This window comes from Odocoileus virginianus, chromosome 3 (assembly GCF_023699985.2).
Source record: "Odocoileus virginianus isolate 20LAN1187 ecotype Illinois chromosome 3, Ovbor_1.2, whole genome shotgun sequence".
NCBI lineage: Eukaryota > Metazoa > Chordata > Mammalia > Artiodactyla > Cervidae > Odocoileus > Odocoileus virginianus.
The window spans coordinates 82956884-82983588 of NC_069676.1; the positions used below are offsets into that span (position 1 = coordinate 82956884).

The window sequence follows — 26705 nt, forward strand, 5'->3', positions numbered from 1 at the left end:
AGTAAAAAAACAAACTAAAATACGAACACTGAGAAGTTGGTTTCTAGGTTCTGACAATAAACCAAAGCTCCTTTTGTGTGGACTCCACAGTCGCCTCTGTCCTCAGACCTCCAGACAGGATTGCTAAAGCCAGTGAGAACCACATGCATGCGCTAGCGGGCACACACTCGTTCTATATTTATGGATGTTTATTTAAATTTCACAAAATGAGAAGCATTTTGGTCGGTAGCAAATACAAGCCTGTTTACAGCCGGAATAAAAGAGGTGGGTCTCTGATTTACTCACAGTCAATGTAAATAACAAGTTCTAAAACAGAGGACAAGTCCTGTGTCATTTCCTACAGGGCAGGGAAATTAGACAGACGACTGGCTAACAGAAAGGGCATTTAATAATGAGTCTCCACGCCACATGCAGGCCTCTGTTCACCCTCCCAATTCTGGCTCCATTCATAAAGTCACCTCAGGAGAACTTTCCTGCCACATTTTAACGGTGGGAGTCCTTGCACCTTATAGGCAAGGATAAATGAAAGGAAAAAGACCTTTGGAAACAGCAGCTATTCACGTTTATGAGAATCATGGAGACCTAACTCTAAATGACTTCAGATGTATTAGCAAGGAGAGCAAGGGTGACTTTATATATGGATCTCCAGTGTTTCCTCCCACCAATCAGAATTTTTCGTCCTGATCTTAATTGAACTGCTCAATGAGTGGAGAACTTTTTACTCATTTCAACTCATAAAGTAACAGTAGTTTCATAGTTTGGGACTAATAAACCTAGCTACTTCTATTTTCAGACTTTTGAGGTTTTGTTTTTTTTCTTCAAAGAGAGTCACGATGCATACAACTGTCATCTTACGAAAATATGTTAGATCCACCCCTCCTCACCCACAGCCTAGAGAATCTCTCCGCTTCCTCCCAGTTAAGGAAATGGAGTGACTAATGAGGAATGAGATGGGCAGTTGGCGGATACAATGCGCTCTCTAATCCAGAGAGCATCTAGGTCTTCCTCTGTGTTTAAAGGGTTAGCGATGGAGTCAAGAGTCTGCCACGACAATCTTTAATTGAAAAAAAAAAGGGAAATGCCCTCTTAAATGCTCTTTTTCTTCCCCCGGCTTGATCCTGACAGTAAGTAATGGTGCGACTGTTCTAAAGTCTTCCTCTTCAATTTTATTTTGTTTAATTCAGTCTGTCATTAGAAAGGCTTGCGAGCTTTAGGCCTGATGATTGCTTTCGGTGGGAGGAAGTAGGGCCACTGCAGACTTGTGTTGCAGACAAGCGCTCCTTTATACAATGACGGGGCCTGCCACCATAAATGAAAGGCTCTTTAAAGAGCAGAGAGGGACTCTTTTAACCAGAGTGCTACCATGTGCTTGTAACCCTCCAGCAGGACTTGCGAGGATGAGACAGCAGTGTGTTCTGCTGCAAAGAGGACTATTGTCCTCGTTAGCCTCCAGCAAATTGAGCCCCGTTTCGCTGCAATGCAGTAGGATTTCCAAAGGGTTGCAGGCAATCCTTCCTAAAATTCTGAACGTCATAAAAGGATTAAAATAGGGGGGCTCAGCGTATGGAATTTAGAACTCTACCGACCCCCTCGCCCTAAGTCAACACCCCAGCCCTCAGAATGGGCCTTTAAATCTTGTGCCTTGCACGCTATTTTGAGGAAATGTAATAAAAGCAAGGGTTAAACTTGAGTATCTATTAGCAAATTCAGAGTCTGAGTTTTAAAACTTGTCATGACTGATTTCTGATATATTTATAAACACGAGGACAAGGAAGATGATAAGCTATAATGATTACATTTAGGATTTAAAAGATTTCATTGTGGTCCACTTTCAAGCTTAAGAATGTTTTAGATTTTAAAAAGAGGAGACTAGATATAATGCAATATGCTTTACGTTTTTTAATACATGCTGTTGAGGTCTGCTTGGTTTCTTAAGAGGCTGATCTACATTCTAAATTCAATCTGCAGATGCAGTCATGAGACAAATACTTATTTCTCTTTATCTTGTATACATGAAATATATCATTTGAGTCTGAAAAGAATCAAATAAACCAGATTAATATTTTGGGGTCAAAAACATGTTTACTAGTTTAACAAAGCCAGAATGTACCTAAGGTAAAGGTCAAAGACTACTTCATTCCCTGCTGAGCAAATGCTCAGGAAGCACATTTGTCTATGTTTCCTGTCATAACAGGAAGAGTGTAACTTCTTCCTTTCCACAATGGCTTCAGTTTTACCTCCCAACTTCAATATTTTCTCCCTCAGGGCCTTCCAAATCAATCCTTGCAAGACAGAAGGCAGGAGGCTGTCTCCGTTGTAGTTTCCAAACAGTTACATTTGTTGAAATGTTATTTAAATGTTAGTGATTTCTTAAGCTAAGCTGTTCCAACTTAAAATTAAAAGTCAAATATCCAAACATTTAGAGCGGTTCTCTTATTTCTATTAGTGGTCCAACATATTTCAAAAGAAACACAAATACACATTCCATATCATGGAATTTCATTTACTTTAACTATGTTGTTATTTTTTTCACCCCTCTCCAAACAAAGTCATTATTCTCGGTGGGGGCGGGGGTTCCACCTGTCTTCAATAAGACTATCTGGGATGTAAGCTTTAAAAATACTTTTACTATAATAATTTTCGAAGGAGCTCATTTTAAATGAATAAATTACAATCTTAAAGGAAGTCTAGACTGCAAAGTACAAGGCTTTTGAAACAATTAGCAACATGTTCTTTAATCTACAGTTTGGAAGAGACTTCTTGGTTTCTGACGTATATACGGTCTGTTTATAAGGTTAATATTTTTAGCGCTGGTTTCTCAGTAATACAATGTCATAGAAAGTTTGTGCATTTGCCGAGCACAGGGCATTTGCAGCTCGCAGAACGAGGCGTGCATGCACTCAGAGGTGGAAGGGGCCATTCGGTGCCCACTTGCTACCCAGAGGGAGGGAGACACGAGAAATACGAGCACTGAAATTTTTCTAAATTACAGTTTTAAATGGAAATTGTATGAGATACACAAATTAGAACTGAAACAACGAAAGTCTCGAAGCCTTCAAGTTCAGAGCTTAGTTCTTAAATCCAGAGACAGAATTCAAGAGTAGACAGTTACCCTTTTCCTTATGAACATTTTGGGCTTTCTTGGACTTCTCACTAAAGTAAAAACTAATGAATAGTTACATGGCAGTTCAGATAATACCTTTTTGGCAATAAAGAAACAGATCTAGCTATAAAAGTGTAAAGTGTCCCACACCACATGGAATGTACAGAAAATGTGCTGTGTACTATCTCTGTGATTCGTCTATAGAGCTGGGTGATCATTTGTGAATTGTTTTCAAACTGACAGGAATAGAACAGAAAGGAATGGCTTGATGTCACAGCTGCTAAACATACATCTGAGCTCTTTGGTTACACCTTCTTTGATTTGGAATCTTGCAGAAGTAGTTTGTCACTTTGCCCTTCTGGTTTTCTTTTCCAGTCTCTCACCAGTTAATTTCAACTCTTTAATAAAAACTTTTCCTCTTGGTGATTTTCTGAGTAACAAAAGAGTGATTTCATTTATATGCATAGGAAACCTCTGAGCAGGCATGCACAGGCTGCGTCAAAATACCCTGCAATCGAATTCTGAGGTGCACTAATGCATTGCCATGATATATCCTACTTTTATTTATTGATTCATTTTATAAAATCAGTTTAATGAAAAATTTAATATGAATTTAGCAGTGAGCTGATAAATGGTACTGAGGGAAAAGTGGTATCATCATCACCATCATGAGATATTTCCAGGTTTATTCTGGATTTAGAGATTTTAAAAAACCCAACACTTTGGCACTGATTGAACTTTTTAATCACTTAATTTGAAAAAAAAGGTTCCAGATATTCACTGTCTAACATGGATAATGCTTCTATTGTATTTAAAGCATAGTTTCCTCTCAAATAATTTGTATTTGCTTGACATGCATACAAGCAACTGATAGGTCTGGAAGTTCTGTTTGTGAAGATGACAGAAGAAAAGTGTGCTTGGATGACTCTCTTCTAACTCTTGGCTTAGAATTTATCAAAAAAATATTTTCTTGAAGCAATTTATTTATATTTCTATGTTATCCAATTCCTCACATTTAAAGATTGAATCAATCTCAATCAACTTCAGTAAATTTTATACTAGGTTAGTAGGCTGCAACTCTCAAGTTTAGAACTGTAATTAGCCCTTTTATTCCCTGATATTTTGGATATTACCTTGAAGGAACATTATAGTAAAAATTCCATTGAAAATTTTAGTTAAAATTCTAAGAACCTAAAATAGAGAAAAACTAGGAAAATTAAGGAGTAAAACTTCATTTTTTAAAAAAGAGTCATTTGAGAAAATCAATGCAACTCTTTTTTTTTTCAGTTTAGTCAGAAAATATCAGGTTTAGTTTAAAAACCTCAGTACACAGAAACTGTCAGAGACTGCATCTACACTGAACATATTTCTCTAGTTTTTTTTTTTTTTTTCCTGAGCCCACTTAAAATCACCATAAGTCATGTAAGGAAACTGGAGATAGGGACATAAGAAAAGGGAAAAAGTTACAAAATGTAACAGCTATGACTAATCCCCTTTAGTCATAAGGGGATTCTCCTATTCTATTAGCAGAAGAATGTTGCTAATTGTCTTTAATTTGTGCTCCAGATACTGCACTGATAATTACATGAAATTTTGTTTGCTGGCAAAAACTGTTAGTCTGCCAGGTCTGATGGAAGAAAAGAATTTAAGCCATTTAATAACCTTTATGCTTTAACTTACTATATTAGGTCGTAACTGGGTTCTTTGGCAAATATTTCTCTCTGGTAGTTACTCAAATATGTAAATATCTTTTTTAGAACAAGTCACACAAATAAATTTGGGTGTGTCTCTCCTATCCTCTCAAAGTGGAAAAGCTGAAATTTTAAAATACAAACACATTAAGTAAACAGGTTTAGGTTAAGCATGCCTGATTTTCATATATCTTTTTTCTTGATGTAACAGATATAACAGATTTCTAAGTATATTCTGTTTGCAGAAAGAGTCATATGAGGACAAAACTCATTTAAAAATCTGGCTGTTTCAGAAGCACATAACAACTGGTGCCATATGAAGGAGGCTAAGATTATTGCCTAATTGATGAAGGTAACTCACAGGTAAGAACAAAAAATGCAGGTGGAGAGACTTGAAATTGTAGTGTGACAATAAGCTGCAAGCTAGAAATGATAAAAATGGTGGCAAGTAGTTCAGAATAATTTGGTCAGGAACATACATTTGAAAGTAAGTCCCACAAGCATAAGAAATTGGGAAATTACTTCCCCCCATCCTTGGCAAGATCCCTGCCCTGCAAATGTTCTGTGATTTTTCTTCCTGTTCACTAGCCATCCTCTGCCATCCTGGCTCTCGCTTGAAAATGATTCTCTTGCCCCTTGTTAGCTTCCACAGGCTCCTTTGTGCCCCAGCTCTACTGTTTCGGGCTCCCCTTCTTTGAGTGATGAAAGAATCCGCCTGTCCGTGCGGGAGAAGCAAGAGCCTCGGGTCTGATCCCTGGGTTGCATAGGACCAACCCCGGCTAGTGGTCACGCCCGGAAAAGCCCATGGACAGAGGAGCTTGGTGGGCTACAGTCCGTGGGGTCAGAGTCGTGCATGACTGAGCAGGCACACATGCTCTACTCGGCTCCACTTTTCCTTGCATCTCCCTGATACCCTTTCGAGCGGGTAACACCCACTTGAAAGGAAGGTTCAGGTACCATTCTTCAGGGTGCGACACAGCACAGGTGTTGTTTTGACAGAAATCACGTCAACTATAATAACTAATGGCTCAAAGAGCTCGAGTCTTAACAGGAATAACTGTTAAGGTCAATAACTGTAATAGGTCAATTTCTCGGGCACTCATCGCATGCTAGGTGCTTTACGTTTATCCTCCATTTAATTATCTCAATGACCCAATGAAGCAGGTACTGTTTTTCAATCTTCCCCTCTACTGATGGGGGAAGCAAGGCTCAGAGGGGTCAAGTTACTTGCTGGAGGGTCACACAGCTAGTAGCAGGCAGAACTCAGGCCAGAACAAGGTTTGTGTGTCTTTAAAAACTATGCTCTTCACCGTGATATGCTGGACACGGGATGATGTATGTAATGGGGGAAAGTAATGACATAAAACTATGCTTTAAGCCATTATCTTAATACAGAACGCAGCATGACTCAACTGAAAAACAGCTTACTTTGTTTTTGAATCTGAAAGATTTGGGCTCAAATCTTGGCCACCTCCTAGCGTTAACTCTCTGACTTCAAAGCTCTGCATGATCTGGGCCCTGCCTAGCATCTAAACCTTTTCTCTCGTCTCTCTGAAGTCACACACAGGAGGCTCAAGTGAGTTCCTTGGGGCATTCCTTCTTCCACTCCTCAGCCAGCTCTTCCCTTTCTCAAGGAGCTTTGCAAACACTGTTCCCTCTGGAATGCTGTCTTCTGCTGAACTCTGAAACATCTCTTTGCTCCCATCTTTCAGCGTTTCCTCAGGGAAGCCTTTCTCCCACCCCCAATCTAAATAAAGCACCTCCTGTTATTCTTTCATAGCATGTGGGGAGTTTCATTCATAACACATGTGAACCAAATTTTTGTTATATATTTGCATATCTCACGTCTGGTTCATCCGACTAGGCCTACAGGCCAATCCTGCCTGCCTTCCCGCTTTTGCCAGTAAAGTTTTATTCAAACACAGACACGTTAAAATTCGTGTACGTGTTGTCTTTTGTCACTTTTACTCCAAGGGTAGAACTGAGCACCTGAGACAGAGACTGTACGGTTCACAAGGTCAAAAATATTTGCTATCTGGCCCTTTACAGAACCAGGCTGCTGACTTCTACAGCAGACAATAAGCTGAATAAGATTCAATTGGCTTATTGCTGAGCACTTCATGTTAGGCAGGTTGCAAACAAATGATATTTGCTGACTTAATAAATAAATGAGTTATTCAGCTATAAATGGAATTAATGAGGATTAAATGGAATAATAAATATGTAGTTCTTGGTACACATAGCTACTTTCAAATTATTTGAAAACTTCTCGGAGACAAATTGACAATTCATGATTTTGTTTTTATATAGTAGCTTAAGAAATCACCTTGTTTAGGTTAGAGATTGAGAAATAAGTGCTTTTCATAAACTTGGAGACTCTGGAAAATTTTTTAAAAAACAAGCTGTTACTTTTTCCCTCCCCTAAACTATTTTATGTATATAATCAGAGTTCCTGAATTTTAGCTGTTGCCCACTGCCATAATGAAAAATAAAGTAAGGGCAAAATTCAATTTAAACAGTCGGCCGCTCTGTTTTCCCACAGTTTTATTTCTTAATGATATACAACTTATCACATCAGCTCTGTAATATTTCATTTCACACTTTAAGCCAGTATTTCTTATTCTGTAAAAACACACCCTGTTCTGTATGGCCAAATAAACACCTGCAATGGCAGGGCAGGCGTTTACTGCTTTTGAGAAAAGATGACAGTGAGCTATTCTTTGAGGTTCTATTAAGGAGTCTACAGTGGGGGGAAGCTTCCAGAAGGGCAGAGCGGTGAATGCTTTTCTTTTCAACATCTGAACACACACTTTAAAGGGAGCCTAGGTTAGGGGTGTCTCCTCACTTTGGATGACACGCTGTTGCAGATCTGCTGGTGCTGATGATTAGAAGTGACCTACATCTTCTAGGCTCTTTCCCAAATGGCTTTTATGATCACTCTTGCAGTAGATGAGAGGCACGCAGATGACTGTTTTTAAGTAAGATGGCTGTTTAAGATTGTCAATAGCCACTTACAATAATCACTGGAATATATATTAAAACATGGAAGTTATCAATTTTACTAATTCTATTTAAGAGTACTGAATCACAGGGCCAACTGAACCCAAGAACTGAAGAAAAGACTGTGTATGTATGTGCTACTGGGCTTAGTCATGTCTGACTCTTTGCCATCCCATGGGCTGCAGTCTACCAGGCTCCTTGACCATGGAATTTTCCAGGCAAGAAGACTGGAGTGGGTTGCCATTTCCTTCTCCAGGGGATCTTCCCAACCCAGGGATCAAACCCATGTCTCCTTGCATTGCAGACAGATTCCCCACCCTCTGAGCCATCAGAGGAGTCCTAAGTAAAGACTACCCAGATCCTACATTCTATAGGATAAAACCAAGGAATTCGTCTTCAGGACTAAAAAAGATAAGACCAACTAAACTGAATTTAAATAAATTTTATTCTCTTAAAAGTTATTACGACTTTTAACATTGGTGAGAGTGACAGCAATTGTAGATGCAGCTATATTTAAATTATGAAGAAACGTTCACTTGTAGCTCAAAAGTTAGTGTTAACATTCTTGCATCCTTATATGAGCTTCATATTTCTTTATAAACCATAATGAAAGCTCATGACTTCAACCTGCAAAAACTTTTTGTCTTTGTAAGCAAAAAGAAGATACAATAAATTTCATGAACCCCCATATTACCTGGTATTATTAATAAAGTGTAGATGCTAATTCATATATATTTTTGACTGCACCCCAAATAGGTGCTAGCCCAAACAGTAAGGTCTAAATAGTTAGTGGTATATGATGTTCAATATTTCAGTCTTAATTTCAATTTCAAGCTATAAATCAATTAAAAATACTGTGGGTTTTTTTTTTTTATATTGACAGAATTATTGCTTTTTGGCTTGACCCAAAGCAATAAACAATGTTTGGGAAAACACTGAAGGAATCTATCATAAATCTCAGCATTATTCATCCTTTAGCTCAATTTTCGCCAAAAAATAGTTCCAAGTCATATGTACCTTAAACACAGTAATTTAAAGGAGTATAAACCTGAAAATCTCAAGTTTCTTTATCACTTAATGGCATGCTGGCTTTGATGGCATAAATAACAACTTGCATTCATTATAATTTACACATGTAGCAATAAAAAGTTTTAAAAGCACAAATAAGTTCTAGTCTCACTTGAAGGTCCAAGAAGACAGAAAGGCACAGTAGGGGTGAAAGAACATTTTTATATGGGGGAAATTTGTCTGGCGGGGCTTCCCCAAGGCTGTCCTCTTAGCTTTCAATGGGCAACAAGCAAGACACTCTCCTCCACCAGGGTCAAGGAACGTCTGTTCTGTAGGTTCCATTATCCATTGCAACGGTTGTAATCTGGTAGTACTGTCTCTCAGAACCTGGTATCGGTTAATGGTTGCATCCATCCTAATGTTAATTTAACATTAACAAACCATCCAACTATTCTTTTTTTGAAGAAAAACAACAAATTTATTAATATTTCTGTATTCACAGGGGGCTTCCCTGGTGGCACAAACAGTAAAGAATCTGCCTGCAATGCAGGAGACCCAGGTTCTATTCCTGGGTCAGGAAGATCCCCTGGAGAAGGGAATGGCTACCCACTCCAGTGTTCTTGCCTGAATTCCATGGACAGAGGAGCCTGGTGGGCTATAGTCAATGGGGTTGCAAAGAGTCGGACATGACTGAGCAACTGACATATACCCTGATACTAATTCACAAGGTCTCACAGAAAAGAAATGAAACTCAAAGATGCAGTTAGACACTGGAACTTATATGCTCTTTTTAACAAAGGAAAGATGGTTTGAGCTTCAAGGGATGATAAATCATGGGGAAGCGATTAGGAGATCCATGGGAAACCAATGGAAAATAAGGGTCACTTTAGTAAAAGCTTTTTAAATGCAGCTCCATCTTGGCCACACAGTTCGCCTTACTTCACCTAACTAAATCTGCTCTCCCCAAGTGTGAAGAAAAATAGTCAAATCACAAATATTCATAATATACAAGTCTTTGCTGAATAGAGCACTTGGATGCATAAAGTCTTTAGAATAGATTAACTATCATAAAGGTATCACAGGAGTTCTAAAAGCAAATTGTAACATCAGGTACCTCTAGGTTTATAAAACTCAAGGGTTTAAAGGAAATGGTAATGAACTGATGGTTCTTGCCTGTATGTTTGAAGGTGCTAATGTTTTGTGGGGATATCTTCTTTGTTGTTGTTAGCACAATGTTAAATATTTTGAACATATTTCAAAGTCTCTTTCACTGTGAACAGAATGAAAACTATTTTTATACAGGATATTTAGCCCATATTATAAACCTTTAGGTGAAGGACCACAAAAAGCCTCATTCCCACAAACCTAAGAATATCTTTATTTGGTGATGCATGCAGTAGAGCAATATTATGCTTATTAACTCAATTATTAAGCTATTTATGTTACACGAATGCAGTTCCCATTTAAAATTAATGTTGAAGTAAAAGGTGAATAATCATGAATGTGTAAAGTATATGTTTTACCCACAGGATGAAATTAACCCTGTACATATAAGAGAATATTAGCACTTGGATCACATTTAACTTACTAAATCTTTTCTTAATGGATAAGCTCAAAATGCTTTCAATACCCTTAACATATCTGGGGGGGGAAATGTAATAAACAGTCCATGTAAATAATAATACCAAAAAAGTTTACCCCACTCACCTGTCTGTTACGTTCATCCATAATCCTCGTAATCTGAATCTTTTTTCTCCCCATAGTCCCCGTTTTTCTTCTCTCTCTCGTCCCTGAAATTATGTATTTTTTCCTTCCTTTTCTTTCTCTTTCCTGTTTCCTCCAAACAAATCTCCTTCTTCAGCACTTGCACTGCTCAGTTCCCAAATTCCTGCATTCGTTCCTGCTGAACAAAAAATAAAATTAAGCACTACTTTAACAGCAAGCCACTTTCATAAGAACTATCACTTTCCATTTTTTTTTTAATTCTGTGGAACTAAACAAATCAAATGAACAGAAAATAAGTATTTATTAAAAGTACACGATATATCGCATGCAGGAGCATATCAAGTAGAAATGGTTTGTTTTTATAATTAAAAGACTCTTGTAAGTAATTTAACAAGTCATTTAAATGATGAAAACTATGCTTTAAAGCCCAACACTTGAAATATATCTTTTGCAAAGAATTTCTTAGTATTTTTTAATGAAATCAGGTGACTATTTTTACCCTTGTTATGAAAAATTACCTAAATCAGGGAGTTAATGAACCTTTATGTACCTGTGTATGCTAAGTAGGGCAGCTAATTCATTTCTGAAGGGAAAACAATCTCATGTTTTGACAGCAAAGGTGATAACGTTCCTCGTTATGCAAATAGGATGGACTATAATGAAAGTGCTATTTGATATATGTAAATGTCAACTAATTTAAATCTAAATCCTTTAATCTTACTTTTAAAAAGTCACTGTTATGGGAACACTGTAAAAATAATGTGGGATATTTAATCTTACATAACAAGCAGCTATCAGCTGTGAGATCTCCTTTTCCTTTTGAAAGCCCTTAAGCTATATCTTGAATACAAGAATCAAAAAAGATAATCATTCACAGAAAACAAAGAAATGGTGCAAAAATTAAGAGTATTATTCCATTTATGACTATAAGCTGTCAGTCCCTGAAATTTAAATATTTTAAGAAGACATATCATATCTCTTTGGGTAGTAAGATACAAAATTATAGAATCTTGTCATATACTGGATATCTTAGGCCATGAAATAAAATGAGAGAAGTGATCATTGATAATGTAAGATAAATCCAGAGAATCCAGCGTATTAAAAGTATTCTTCTTTGTTTTAAATTATATCTGAAAATATTTGAGTGAAAGTGAATTGCTGTGAAATGTGGAAGTTAACAAAAAGGCATTCCACAAATGGCTTCTTAATTTGCAAGCAACAGCTTCAATCATTTTATCCCTTCTTCCCTCAAAGAGTGCAAATACTTAACATGTTGCTCAGAGTTTCCCTGTTTATTTTAGTTGGTGTCTGACAACCGACCTGATAAATTCCCACATGTATTATGTAACATTAAGCCCATGTCCTGGCTATTTAATAGATTATTTGGCTCCAATTCAAAGTTATTGGAATAGGAATTGGAACTGTTACACACTTGGTCTGATCACATTAGCTGTCTTTTGACTTCTTTAATTTAATTTCTAAATTCTTTATCACCTTGAATAAATTTTTTTTAAGTTTTCTGTGATTATCTAATTGCAGAAGCTATTATGATATAATTAGTTCTGGTGGATTAAGTGCTGCTTAAATACTAAGACTAACCATTCTCTTTTTCCCAATGCCTTCTATGAAACTACAGCTCAGTTCTGCCTCTGAGAATATATAAATATATATGTTGAGTAATTTCATGACCACACAGGGCTCATCAAAATGATTACTCCAGCGGTAATTTTGAATGTTGGAAGTAGTTCAAAGTTTTAGAGTTATATAAATAACACACATTTGGACAGACAGGAAAAAATTAGCTACAAGATACATTAAAAATTACATTAAAATATGAAAAATCCACAAAGCACAACTGCATATTCACTATTGCCAAACACTGTCCATCTATCTATTTTTAGAGTCAGTCTAAAATATCACTCAACTGGACAACTTTCCTGTGTTTCCTATAGTCTTACCTTAGAAGCAAGCAGCACATTAGAATGGTATTTCCCATGCATGTGCAAGACCCCAAAGAGACAAACAGGCTTCCTCGGTCACAGAAAAGCCAACCCATGAATCCACAGCAAATGCATATGGGACAATTTCCTTTCTTTCATTGAGCTGAGGCCGGTGGCACTATCGGCTTACAGGACTATGCCTGCCTAAGCGCTTATTCACTTTAAGGTGGAAGGTCAGGGTGAACAGATTAGAGAGTGGAACGAGGCGGGGAAGATGAGAACCTCTGCAGATCCTGATTTCAAAATACAAATAACCAAACGAGTAGAGAAACATCCCTGGAGAAGAGTCTCCTCGGAAGGACAGAATTCCTGATGAATCAAACTTAGAAGAGTTCTTCCATCTCACCACCCAATATTTCACAACTTTGAAACAAGGGACATTTCTTAAAAAGAGCAGAGCAAGGATTTTTCTTTAAAAATTCTTAAAACATAATGGGACATATTTTGCCAGAAAGAAATGGTTTGTATCAATATGTATAAATATATAAAATAACTGATTAAAAATGACATTACATATATTTTGTGAAATATACAATGTAAAGAGAATGCAAGGTTAAATTTTAATAGCATTCAAATATCTTACTTCCCATAAAAATGAATATGTCTTGAAGGGTGCTGCCTTTTGAACATTTCTGAAATGCAAAATTTGATATGATTAAGTACATATGCAGAAGAAGATGTGGTGATGATGAGATTGTTTTCATGAAGCAAAATGTGCTTTGGACTATTCGGCTTAAAGATTATTTGTTTATGGGTCACCATGTTTCAAGGTTCTCAGTAAAAATTCAAAGAGTTAGGAAGGTCAACAACAGCTCAGTAGCTGTTTTCTTAGCATAGCTATTTTTTCAACCTGATTTTTACACAAAAATTATACTGCAAAGTTGGTTTCAAGAATTAGTTTGTAGAAGGACTAGAGAGGCTGAAAAAGAGATGACATAACCTCATTAATCGAAAAATTGCTTTGTATGTATATGAAGAAAAGGATAAAACAGCTAAACTACATGTAGTAGTATTCAAGTTACACTGAGAACTTTCATTATGTACAATCAACCATAAGCTTAAAATAATTCCAGCAGCCTTGCCGCTACTTCTTTCCACATAAAAGAATTCTTGGAAAATGACAGAGCTACAGAGAAACAATCAGTAATTAAAAAAAACAACAACAACAGTCTACCATAGTTACACTCTATAGAGCTACAGTCCTCTGCATTTTTTTTTTCTTTTTGCCAACCTAAATATAAGAAAAATAAAATCAGGCTGCTTACTAAAAAAAAGGGGAACTTCATTATGGCAGGCTTCTGTTCACTTTGAGTTTGGCATAAGCAGACAGATGAAGGCAGAGTGGTTTGAGACCCAGGGAGAGGAGGATTTCTTGTGGACAGATGCTAAAGCTCCTTCTCCCACCGGGGCCCTCTCATTTACAAACCAGTTCCCTTGAGTGACACACACCTCCGCCCCCCTGCCCCCCTCTTTCTTGCTCTCTCCCTCCCTCCCACAAATCCCTCCCAGTAACACAGAAGAATCTTGACAGAATGGCAGGAAACACGCACAGGCTGGTCAGGGAAGGATATGATGTCAGCAACCACGAACAATAAAAGGTGTAAAGGTGCTTCCTTCCCTAAACTGTTCCAGAAGTGTAAAATGGGAACCAAAACTCTTCACTTCCTTCTCTGAGCAGAACTGTCTGAGGGCGCTGGGCTGCACACCCCACACAGGGAGGCCTTTGAGAAGTTCAGATAAGGGCCAAGCAGAGAAGGCCAGACACGGGACAACATTTCTGACTCCTATTTTTAAGACACCTGAGGAAAAAAAGAATCCATTTCAGCTCTAGGTTAGTACTCTGACTGCTAGAAGAAATAAAAATAAGGAAACAAATAAGTTCATTTTGGTGAGGTAGGAGATACACAGCAATTACCATTTACCACACCTCACCAAAATCATCTTAACACAGCTCATGCAGCCATATAACCTTAATTCACTCCCTGGAGGCACATGAAGAATTCTATACAGGTGAAGAGCCAAATGGATACATTATTTTATTTTTTGGTAAAAAATAGAATCATGAAAATTGTGAAAAAAAATCAGTGTTTGTTGGGAAAACACACAGATTACTTCTTTGCCTCCATAATTAAAAAAAAAAAAAAGATATACTGGATGGTGGTGGGGAGAGGAAAGAGATACCTAAGTTATCGAAATTTTCAAAGTTCTTAACAAGAATTCAGACTAAGAAAGTAACTAACATAAACTCTCAGTATATAGTGAAACTATTTATTTTAATCTCATCACTATTAGATTCTTTCTAACATGGAAATGGCAGTCTACCATAAGATTTCTGTAGGAAGAAAACCACATATCAAGTGGATCTGAGTCATCTTCAGATTTCAATCATCTTCCCACAACACTTTGATTTAGAAATTAAACATAACCTTCAGTTTTATGTTTTGATCTTAGAGTGAGACTGCCATGCCACATTAAAAGATGTGGGATGAAATTAATTCTCTGCTGCTAAACTTATCTTTGTAAAGCATGTATTTTGCTACAATATGCACAGTGCAATCACTTAAATAAAAACAGCCTATGAATAATGATAAAACATTAAAAAATGTGATGTCAGTTTGCAATGAAGAATTCTGTTTTTTTTTTTTAATCACATTAGCAAATAACTTTTTCACTGACTCACATTTTCACTGACATTAGCATCTTCATAAACTGTTATGTAAAAACTCAAGGCTGAAAACCAAGCATGCTACATCATATAAGAAATTATACGGTTAAATAAATACAAGCTGGTTACTTAGCAAAGGACAAAAATGAACATAAGCTCAGTTGCTTCAAGCCTCGTATTACTAATTCAAACAATTAAATGATGCATTATTATTTTAAGTGGAAAACTTTGCTCATTATGCTGCATCTAGATACATTTAACTTTCAGCTTTATGATATATTTGAAAGACATATGAGGCCTTTAATTATATTTTGGTTAAAAGGAACAAGTAGAACTTTCACTTTTTTCTCTTAAGAAGTATTCGAACTTCAAAAGTGTTGGTCATTCTGCTGTGTTCGACCCTCTGCAACTCCATGGACTATAGCCTGGCAGGCTCCTCTGCCCATGGAATTCTTCAGGCAAGAATACTGGAGTGGGTAACCATTTCCTCCTCCAGAGGATGTTCCTGATCCAGGAACTTCCAAAGATATTATAATAATTATTAATCTTATTGTTAGTCAACTGCGTGATGTCTTATGAGTTAAGGAATATTTCCTTGGTCTTGAAAGTTATTCCATTGCTAAGTTTACAATGTATTATATTGAATGCTATATTACCCTAGGTATGAATGTAAGCTGAGTTCGTTCTGAAGACACATAGCTAAGACATCCTCTTAAGGATAATAAAATTACCCATTCTTCTCCACCAGATAAGTACCATCATGCCAAACTATTTTCTCAATTTATTCCAAGTTAATATGATTAATTTTGAGCATTTTCAATATAGTAACATAATGTCACACATACAAATAATAAATAGTGTCAACTGTCTTTCAGTTCCTCACATACCGCCATGCTCCTTCCTACCACAGGGCCTTTGCATATGCAATTCCTTCTGCCTGGAATGTTCCTCCCTCTCCTCTGTGCCTCCTTAACTTCTTCCATTCCTCTCTGACTCAGTTCCAGTTTCACCTCCCAGAAAGCACTCCACATTGCTGATCACATCAAATGCTCCTGTGAGGACTCAGAGCACCGTGCCTTCCTTTGTGGCATGTCATAATAGAAATTCTGTCTGTCTGCTGACTTCCACAACATCTGTGGGCCAAGTCTGGCTTGCCTGACTTTTGCATTCTCAGTTTCTACCCCAGTGCCAGGCGTACAGTGGGAGCTAATAACTACTGATTGATTAATGAATTAATTCATTAAGGTTTTTATCTCTCAGGTATTTTTTTTGGTCACTATTTTTAATGTCTACTAAGAACATTTTTCATTTATACATGAAGAAGACTGATAATCTCACTTAATCTTTCATTGTATTTATATAGCATCTCATATATGGAATAAGAGATTCTGAGAAGTGGAGGCTGATTACAGACTAATAATTTAGTCACCTGGAACCACTGTTCGTTCCCCTGCCTTACAAAACAGTTGGGAAAGACTTCTTCATCTTTAGGATAGTGTAATCATTAAATGTAGTACTGCAGATGAAGGCTAGGTACAGAGCAGGAATGAGGACGTGGCTTACTACTTCTAAGACATCTTCAGTTTTGAGGCAAATTGAAAGTCATGTACAATAAGGTTATCAAGGGAACCATGTAGTCTTTACTTATACCATGAAGACCTCACTTTGCAGAGATGATGATGGGCAACTTCTGAAGGTAATACCTCATTTATCCATTAGCAATAATCATTATATGAAGAAAAATTTACAGTGTTATAAAAATTAAGACGTTTCTCATAAGTATCAGTCATGGAAGAGCTTCAGGCTGCAAAAGTGGAAATAACTAGGGAAATACATCAATTTTCCCAATGACCACGGCTGCTGAAAACTCTACATTAATGTTTCTAGTCCTACTTTAATATCTTTCCCCAAGGACAAAAGGAGATGAAATGTATGTCAGAAATATAATAAGGCTAAAAAAGAACTCATTTTGAAAACCCCTGCAATTAATTTAGTAAGTGGGCCTAACCTGCCATTATCACTGATATAAATCATTTTATTTACACAAAACTAGAATTTAAGAGACAGAAATCTTTAAACAACTGTATTTCATTATAAACAATTTAATAAACATAAGGGAAGCACAGCTTCCTTGTCATGATCATCCATGGTATATTTTGTCTTGGACATATTTTTCACAGAGGAGCTTAAACAGTATTCTCCAATCCCATGCTAAAATAAACTCCGAATGGTCTAAAGATGTCAAAAGCCTTGTGCTATTTAACCACGCCACAGTTTTTAGTCTTTCCGCATCATACTGAGTAATTAAGTCAGGGTTCCCTCAAGTCTTTGGTTTCCTGATTTTTCACAACAGCATGTCCACCTTGCTTTCTTCTAAAAGCCACCAAGTGATGGGGCAGGGCTCACCACCAACGCAGAGCCAGCCCTGTCCTCGTCACAAAGCAAGACCTACCAAGCATCACAGAGCGTGCTCTGCTTCCCAGCTGCAACCGCTCCCAAAGCACATGCATCTGGATGTTCTGCTGCTGTTACTGAACACAGCAAGTTAAGCACTCTATGACACCAGTACCAGCGAAACAAAAGTGTCAGCCTTCAAAGCACGCTAGGCTTGACACGGGGGATGTGCTATTATAAATTTTTATCTTGTTATGACAAAAATCTGAATTTCCAGGCCTCTAATGATCCTTTTGAAAAAATCTTATTCACTATTTTCTTAATCTTTAATACATTATATTTCATTATTAATATGTAAATATTCAACAATTTTTTTCTCAAAAGCCTGTGTGTATTAGACACAGTTATCACCCTTACTAATCCATTTGCCTGTGTGTATGTGTGGGTGTGTGTGTGTTTGTACAGAGGGAATATTTTCCCACAAAATTGCAACAAATTGAAAAAACACATTTTAGTTTTTCATAACATGTGTGTAAACAACAAGAGTGCATTTTAAGACACCTGAGTAGTCCTGAATATTATCACTAATAAATGATCATAATATTATTAGGACTGTGATATAAGTGGTTAAAAGGACATTTTAAGTAAAGGCTAAGTAATAAAATAATAATCTATATTCAAATGTTACATGATTGAAAATTAAGTTCTCGAAAATGATTTGCCTCTGTTGTTATTTACTTTACCAATTTATTAACATTTTAAAAGTGACCTTGGAATGAGAAGAAATACTACTGTCTTCCTGTCAATGTTTTTGTTCTACATTAAGAAGAATATGCTTGATAAATCATCTGCTATTTACATTCACTCAATGTCATTTACTTTTGTCTCTAGCTAAACTTTAGAAATGTAAAGTGTTTACACAGAAATCTTCTATGATAATTTACATAATATTCAAAATGCCATAATATATCTCAAATCAAAATACAGATATTTGATATTACTATTACATGTGGCTCAACATGGAAGCCGGTGATTCATCAATTTTTCTATTTCTCTTCATCTCCTTTACAGCATCCTAATCAACCTAATTAAGGCTTTGTTCATCTGAAACCTCTGATGACAATTTGTTTAGCTCTGTCCCACTGTGGTCTTCTTATAAGGAGAATTAAATCTGATCTTCTGACAGCAATCATTAAATGATCCCAACTGGCCCCAATTAAGCCACATGGCTCACGGGCTTCCATACAGTCAAGTGTCAAGTTCCCTGTTTCATTTACACATCATTCTTTACCTTGGTTTATTTTCTTAAAGCCAATTAAGTATACGTGTCTTATCAAGTGGAACTACAATAAATTTCCTTGTGTCCACTAGCTCAAGACAGGGCACCACCTGACTCCAGAGTCACACTGAAACATCATGCATGACTCCTGAAGACTTTCTCTCTAGCTATAGTGCTATTAATGAAAAAAATATATATATATTTATTTACTCAGGATGAAATTGATGCATGTGTACCTTCTCAAAGTAATATACATGTATAAATGGTTCTGGTGAACATAAATCAATAGTAACTTTTCATTTGGCTTATTTACAAGGCTCTTTTAATAGAGTAGGACCTGCATTTAGTTAAGTTTAATATTCCTTTAAAAAAAAAAAACCTTTGAAATGATCTCTTTAAGACCCTCTAAAACAGCAGTACCAAAGTAAGACTTCTGAAGTTAACCTTTCTTACCCTTAATTTCTGCTCTAATTTTTCCACATATGCTCAAATGTAAGTTCTGTAATGATGTTCCCAGGCCTTCCTACGTGCACAGGTAGCCTCAGGATTTAGAGCTCATTGACTGTGAGCTACTCCTGGGAAACGGCTGATTAAAAACAGCCTCTTGAGGAGTAGCTCCTATTCACATCTGGCTCATCTTATTCGAAACTCTAATACCTATGTGGAAATTTGACCCAAGCTTTGGCTTCGGAGAACCTCAGTTTACAGACCCTTTACCTTAGGTGGCAAGGCAGAAACACAGAGAAATTAATCCCAGGATGACTGGTGTTTGACACAGTTTCTGAAGGCCTTAATCACTGACCTGACTATTTTCCTCTGAATACAAACAAATGCACTGTATTTTTGCATCTAGTCTAACAATAGCTATCAGTGATCATCTGCTGGTTTCTGATGCAGGCTGTCACAGTTCTCAGAGTAGATGGATTAGAACATATCTGCTCATCCTAATCATATATAAAAACTGACATTAGGACAGACGACTGGAATGGATGCTATGCATCTCATAGGACATTAACCTTGATGGAACATGTAATTCTTTTTATCACTGACCAACAGATGTGACTACAAAGAAAAAGGAAAATGCAATGGAATCTTTAGCATACTGATGTTTGGCAACACCTAGAAAAAACAAAAAAAGTATGTGCATTTTCTTTATGACAGTTAAATACACACTTGGTCAGCTACTCAATAAATCACTGTTCTTTTCCTCAAAAGAACAAAATTCAAAATATTCATTACAAAACGCTGACGAATTAGAAAACACTTACCAACCTTACAACTGACTGACTTTTCTACAAAATGTCTAACAAATGTATTAAAATGTTAGTAAAGCAAAACAGACGCTGGGGTGTTGTATTATGAAATATTTCTCACTGTATTATAGTAATCTCCAATAAGATTTGATGTTAATTTTAGAGCATGCTTCTGCTAAAAAGGGCAAACCCTGCAACAGATTTAGTACAAAGAAGCTGAAAATATCCTGTGGAAAAAAAAATCTGTAGCAAAATCAGCCAGCCCAAATCCTGCCATTACTCAGCACTGCAGTGACGTGCGGATGTTTGTAGTGGTTTGAGGAGCTAGCAGGGGTGGAAACTCTACATACTCGACTCCAACATGATTGCAATTGAACCTCATCAAAGTAAGAGCTCATAATTTGTCACAGAAAACAGCCAATTAACATATGTTAGAAAAAGGCTTCATAAAGATAATATATGATTAAAGCCCCAGTGCAGCTGTTGAAAATCAAAAGTATGCATTTAAAAAAGAAATCTCAGCCTGAGCTTCCGTATGGTTAAACTGATAATGGCTACTATGATTTTTTTTTTTAAGTTGAAAAATATAATTACAGTGCTTCTCCTAAGTTTGGGGTTATGGCAAGGGGGAACTGGGTACTGCAGCCCTATTTACTATGCCTTACTTAGTTCTATAAATAGTTGAAGCCCTTGCCAAAACTCTGTAGTTACTTTGTTATAGAGCTATTTTAAACACAGACCTTCATTGTGAGCTAAATGGCCTTCAGGATGCACTTTGTAGTTAGAGCATTCCTCTCCAAACTATATCCTCCCTTTATCTGTGCAAAACTCCAGGACAAGAGGGCTCTACATGACTGCCCCGCTGACTGCAGAAAACACCAGGGCTGCGTGACACACGTTTTAATACTTCGGAACTTTCGTCAGGGCTGGTGGTCAGGAAGGGTGACAGTTTAAGGTCAGAAATGAGATTCAGGTGCACAAACGCAGTGCAGATCCTTTTACGGGACACAAGGCAGGTGATCTGAACCAGCTTTGGAGCAGATGAACTATATGAAACTATATGTGGTGTATGCTCATCACAGAATTTCAACTAAACTCTAGCTTGGACCACACGGCCAATCAAATCCTGGCTAAGCTGACGGCATCGGAGGCGGTGAGCCAAAATTGTGCTGTTTAATATTACACATATCAATGCGAAAAGTCTGATCAACAGTCACGTAGATATAAATACGTCAAGCATTATACTCGGTGCCAGAGACGCCAGGGTGAACAAAACAAAGGTACCGGTCATCACGAAACTGAGACTTTAGGGGAGACAGGGGACTTGTATAATGATTGCAGATAGAAAAATGATAGAGAGAAAGCACCACAGCAGAACAGGCTAGGTGGGGGTGACGACATAGGAAAGGGGCCAGGTGCTTAGTGCTGTCAGGGAAGGGTTATTTGCAAACATGACATCCGAGGTGAGCTGTAAACAACGGATGGACTAAGGCAGTATCTGGAGGGTGAGCATTCCGGCACCCCACCCATCACTGGTGGTACAAATTTGGCCAATTCACAGTTTCGTAAACCTCAGCTGCCTCAGCTAGAGAATGGGAATAATAACGCATATATTATATAAGGAGGATATGAGGCTCAGGAAAAAAATAGATCCACATTCATTTGCAAAAATTCAGTGAGATGCAATTCAGCTTCTTGACTACCCTGTGTAAACTTGTTTTCTTCACTTTAACATGATTGAATTTTACGGAAACTATAAATACTTTGAAACAGGGAGAATACAGTATAATGCAAAACGTTTCTAAATTTATATTAGTTGAATCCAGCAGTGTATCTTCCCTTGAGATGTGGCTGTTTCATTTAAGTAATGGTTGAAATATCAATAGGTCTCGGGGATGTAAGTTCACTTTGCATTGCTAAAAATAGACAATACCATGGGCAGTCTGACAATTACAACACAAAATTTCTGCAAATATAAGAATTATATTTTTTAAACTGTATTTTTAAAACTCTTTTAGAAATAAACAATCTTACAACATTACTAATGTAACTGAGTCATTGTTTTAGGTTGACTGATTTCCTCTCTCACAGGGCCCAACTCCTAAGCAATCAGTACAGTTTTGATTAAGATCTCAGAGATAATGCCAGCGTTTCACTGTATGGGAAATATTCACACATCTTTGGACACAAGCATCCCATGAGAGTAAGCTACGTAGCCTCAAGCCAAACAGATTAATTTCCTACTTAGAAGGAATAGACAAACTGAACCATCTAAAACTTTTTAAAGCATTTTTAAGAGGAAAAATACCAAATTTGAGGATTGTGAATTTTAATAAATAGGAAATTAGAGTGAAGGACAATAGACATTTTGATTTTAAAAGTTGTAAAATATAAATGTCCATCAAAAAAGTATAGAATTTTAAGTAAGGGGAAGGGTCAAAATTTCCTACTCAAGGAAACTTTATTTAAGGAAAAGTGGGCATACATTTTAAATTCTCTCTCCCCTGTCATTTTTTTTGTGGAGGAGTGGTATAAATTTGATCCTTTATTCCATCATTTTGCTCTTATGTCCTGTTTGGTGAACATAATCGTATAATTTACCAAGAAGCCTAAATGAACACTCATCTGTTTTCATATTGATCAAATACCTTGAAAATCTGGAAGTTTTTTTTTTTTAAGTCAAGCTGCCTTTTTTCTTTCCTAAATGAGTCATAGTATAGAGTTTTTTTTTTTAAATAAAAACTAGCACAGCATCTTCTCTAATGCTCGGTGCCAACCAATACTTCACATCGCACACTCATGTCCCTCCCTATCTTGTCCAGTGATCTCTGGAGGATGCATCTCTCCTTTCAAAACTCGTCATAACTGCACACAAAGCAGGCACATAAATATGAATTTCTTCCCTTTATGTGAAGCATGCCCCACTTGATTTTTCATTTCATCGCCTTTCTTTATCTCTCTTTCTACACGCTTAGAACTGAGGGGATATGGAAAGTGAAACTGTCAGAGAGCTAGGAATAGAGGTGTTTTCAGACGAACAGAACGTTTCCTCCCTGAGATGCAGGCAGGACAGGCTGCACAGGGCGGAGGCCGCGGGCCAGGGTCCCAGGCCCAAGGCCTGGCGGGTGGCTCCTTATCTCAGCACGTCTACACATTCCATCCCAGGCTCTTCTCAAGGAAAGCCCAAGTCATCCTTGGCAGATAATACTACATGGAAAGTATTACAGTACTTCCCCTGTAACAAAGACCATGCTACGACACATGAGGAGTTACTGACACAGGCAGCTTTTCATTCCGATTCTCTAAACCTTAGGGTCTGTTAAGAAAAGCACCCAAGGGTGGAAGCAAGCTCATGACTCTCCTTAGAAATCCCAAAGTGGATTCCAAAGATCACTGGTTTCTGAGGATGCCAACACGTGATTCCCCACCCTTCAGCACCCCACATCCCCCGCCAGTAAGTTAGAAGATGAAAAAAATCAGGAAAATAGATTTCTCTGCTACAGGACTTTTCATATTCTTTAATGTGTGTGACATCAGAATCTGGAGTATTCACAAATTTATCAGGAATATCCCTTGGGAAATGCTAGCTTTAAAGAAAGGAACAGGCTTCTTTCCTGTGATCACTGAACACAAATGATCTAAACCAACACTTAGCTTGGTGACTGGCTCAAAGAAAAACCTAACAGTATTGCTGAATAATAACTGATAGGAACACACTATTCTTTTAGCTCAACAAAGGAACACAAACATAACAGAAACAGGTGCAGAAAACTTTTTTTTAAGTAAAAATATTAATAAAATATTTAGCAATTAGTGTAATTTGTGTCCAAAGTCCAAAGCACCGAAAGGCAGTAACGTGCATTGTGAAGAAAGCTCTATTTGGAATTGGACTCTAACGTGGGTTCTGTTACCCAGGAGCTGCAGGCCTTTGGGCCGGTCAACTCCTCTGAGTCTCATTGTCCTCAGACATATAAAGGCAGCTGGGTTCTGCTTCTAAAGCCTCCTTTGCAGTTCCTAAATGGTATAAATTCAATAAAGGTGTAAGACAAAATGAAGTCAGGATGCTTTAGAGAAACAATTAAGCTGACAAAAATGTTTAGTTGCCTGGTAAATATAATCGCTTTTTCAACTTTTTTTTTTTTGCCTTGAAAAGTTGGTTCACCTCAGTCTCAAGCAAAATAAGCAGTTAAGATCAAGGTTACATTACGTATTTTGGACTGCTAACTATATTTAGAAATTTAATAAATAATTAGCTGTAAGTTATAAAATATCATGGCACTAAAAACATTACATCTATTGACTCTAACCCTCACAGCAGCCTATGAGGCAGGAACTATTACCATTTCCCTTTGACAGAAAAAATAAAAAAAAAGAAGACTGGAGGATAGACAAGTTAAATTACTTGCCCAGGGTCACATAGCTGGTGTTAGAGATATAATTTAAACCCCTACAAATCCAGTCCTAGACTTGGTAATCGAACCACACCCTCTGATACTCCTCTATGATGCAAGGTAATATTCAAAAAAGAGTACCTTAAATTTAAAACTATACACAGAAAACATGTTTAGAGGGATTTAGTGGAATCTAAGAAACACTTTTAAACTCAATGTTCTTTAACTTACCTAACATTTTCTTACCCTTGATGGCAAAAAAAGAGTTTCCTTCACTGTGCTCCCAGGGGAACAGAGTGAAACTTGAGCTAGATACTTTCCATTAAAATGTCAGTATTTACTGGCTGATCAGCACCAATGGTTTTCTACCCCTTCCTTTCCCCAAATGAATGTGGTGGCTCATAAGAGAAAGCAGGTGAGTGTATATGAGTCAGCATATATTCATCTCGACTCTGGTAAAAACCATCAAAACAGGTGTCTCCCTGAGGATGGGTCAGGGGATCAACCTCATTTATGGTAAGATGAGAACTGCAGAGAAGTTATTATAGACATCTTATCTCTAGGCTTGGGGCACACATCTCGTGGTCCTTCAAAGCATCTCAAGTAGGTTTCTAACCTGGATCTAACTAAGTCTGGTAAAACCCTGTCATCTTTCCCCACCCTCTTTCTATTTCTCCTCTTTCTCTTCCTTCTCCTCCTCCAATATGGTCTACTACAATATCCCTCTATAGGCAGAAGAGTCTCCACTTGAGGATTTTATACATTTACCTACTGATTTAGGATTCTTTGTGCTGGAGATCTCTGGATACAACTGCAATGCAAACTCTTAGAATATATTCTTTTTATAAGTAATTTTATGGCTATCAACTTTATAAGACACACACCTAATATAATATACAAATCAACTGTACAAAAACAGTTGACAGTATTGGCAATTCTATTTATGAGAGCTGGAAGAAAAATCACACACTGGTGTGTTACAGAAGTTCACATCATTTTTTTCCCCCACAGCATATCACACAGCTTGCTTTATCAGAGCCTACACTGAATGACAACACATGACGATGTAGTAAGTTTGTATATTTTCGGCATGTATCAGCCTTTTCTGCTACGTTCATAGGTAGAAACCTGTGGTATAGATAAAGGCACATAGGTCTTCATTTATGTATTTACACAAGTTTACTGTACCAGCTGATGAATACTGTGGGTCAGAGACACTCAAAAACTCCACAAGCAACAAGGGCATATTATATCCAAGTCTGAATTCAATACTGGGCAGGTGACTGTAAAGTGAAAGCTCAAAATGGCTACCCATGTATCCCAGGCGCTATGAGAGAGCGTGTGGTAAACAGGAAACCTCTGAGATTTCTAACTTAGCAAGAAAGGACCTGTTGGCAAATACTGCCTTTCACAGTGCAGACACCTCTGGAATAACTTTTACGTTGGTGGCACTCACGCCTGTGGGTGGATCCAACACCAAGAGAGTTCTGAGCAGTGGTGGGGGAGCCACTTACTTTTAGATGCTAGAAAAGGGGACATGGTCATCAAGAAACTAGTTAACAGACCAAGTCATTATCTGGGCAGATTCCTGAGGATTCAAAAATTCAAAGTTATAGAAAAGTGTTCATCTTTTATATCTTAATGAACTGGAAAACAAAGAAAAATGGCACAGTCTCTTCCCAGTTCCTTTGAGAAAATATAGTTAAGATGAATATTTAATTAACTGCTTCTTTAAATTTAATATGGAGAATTTCAGGAAGGGCTTGGACATTTCACTTGCCTTAAAATGCCTCTTTATGAGACAGATAAATTTTGCTAGGTTACAAAAGAGCAAAAAATGTCTTTTTTTTTTTTTTTTTGGTATAAACACATATCTACATTTCCATTCAGCCAAGGTAAGAGTAGAAATGCTGGATATTAATAGCGGCAGGGGCCATGCAAGGTCATATCATTTTTCCCTCCTTCAGATAATACTATACCCAAATTATTTCATAAAGATTCCACCTCTCCTATTTTTAAGGCCTTCCGGAAAAAGGAGCAACATAACCTTCCTCAGTAACCTATTTTGATATCTCACAACTCTCACTCTCAGGAAATTCTTACTTATAGCTAATCCCTCACAGAATACTTTATGTCCAGTCCTGTTGTTTTACCTCTGTACACAGAATACCACTGGGTGATCATGTCTTTGTGTCA

At 37.2% G+C, this 26705-nt stretch overlaps 1 protein-coding gene across 16 annotated transcripts in view; it reads right to left on the bottom strand.

The window, feature by feature from the left end:
• The window catches only part of MEF2C (myocyte enhancer factor 2C), a 173830-nt gene that overhangs the window by 87038 nt on the left and 60087 nt on the right, over positions 1-26705 (bottom strand). For 13 of the 16 annotated variants that reach the window (XM_020875435.2, XM_070465800.1, XM_070465793.1 and 10 more), the window contains one exon: positions 10510-10705. In XM_020875435.2, the coding sequence (XP_020731094.1) occupies positions 10510-10563 (54 nt within the window). In that variant the 5' untranslated portion in view covers positions 10564-10705. The remainder of the gene's footprint in view (positions 1-10509; positions 10706-26705) is intronic. The other 3 variants (XM_020875436.2, XM_020875442.2, XM_020875439.2) reach the window with 1 other exon arrangement.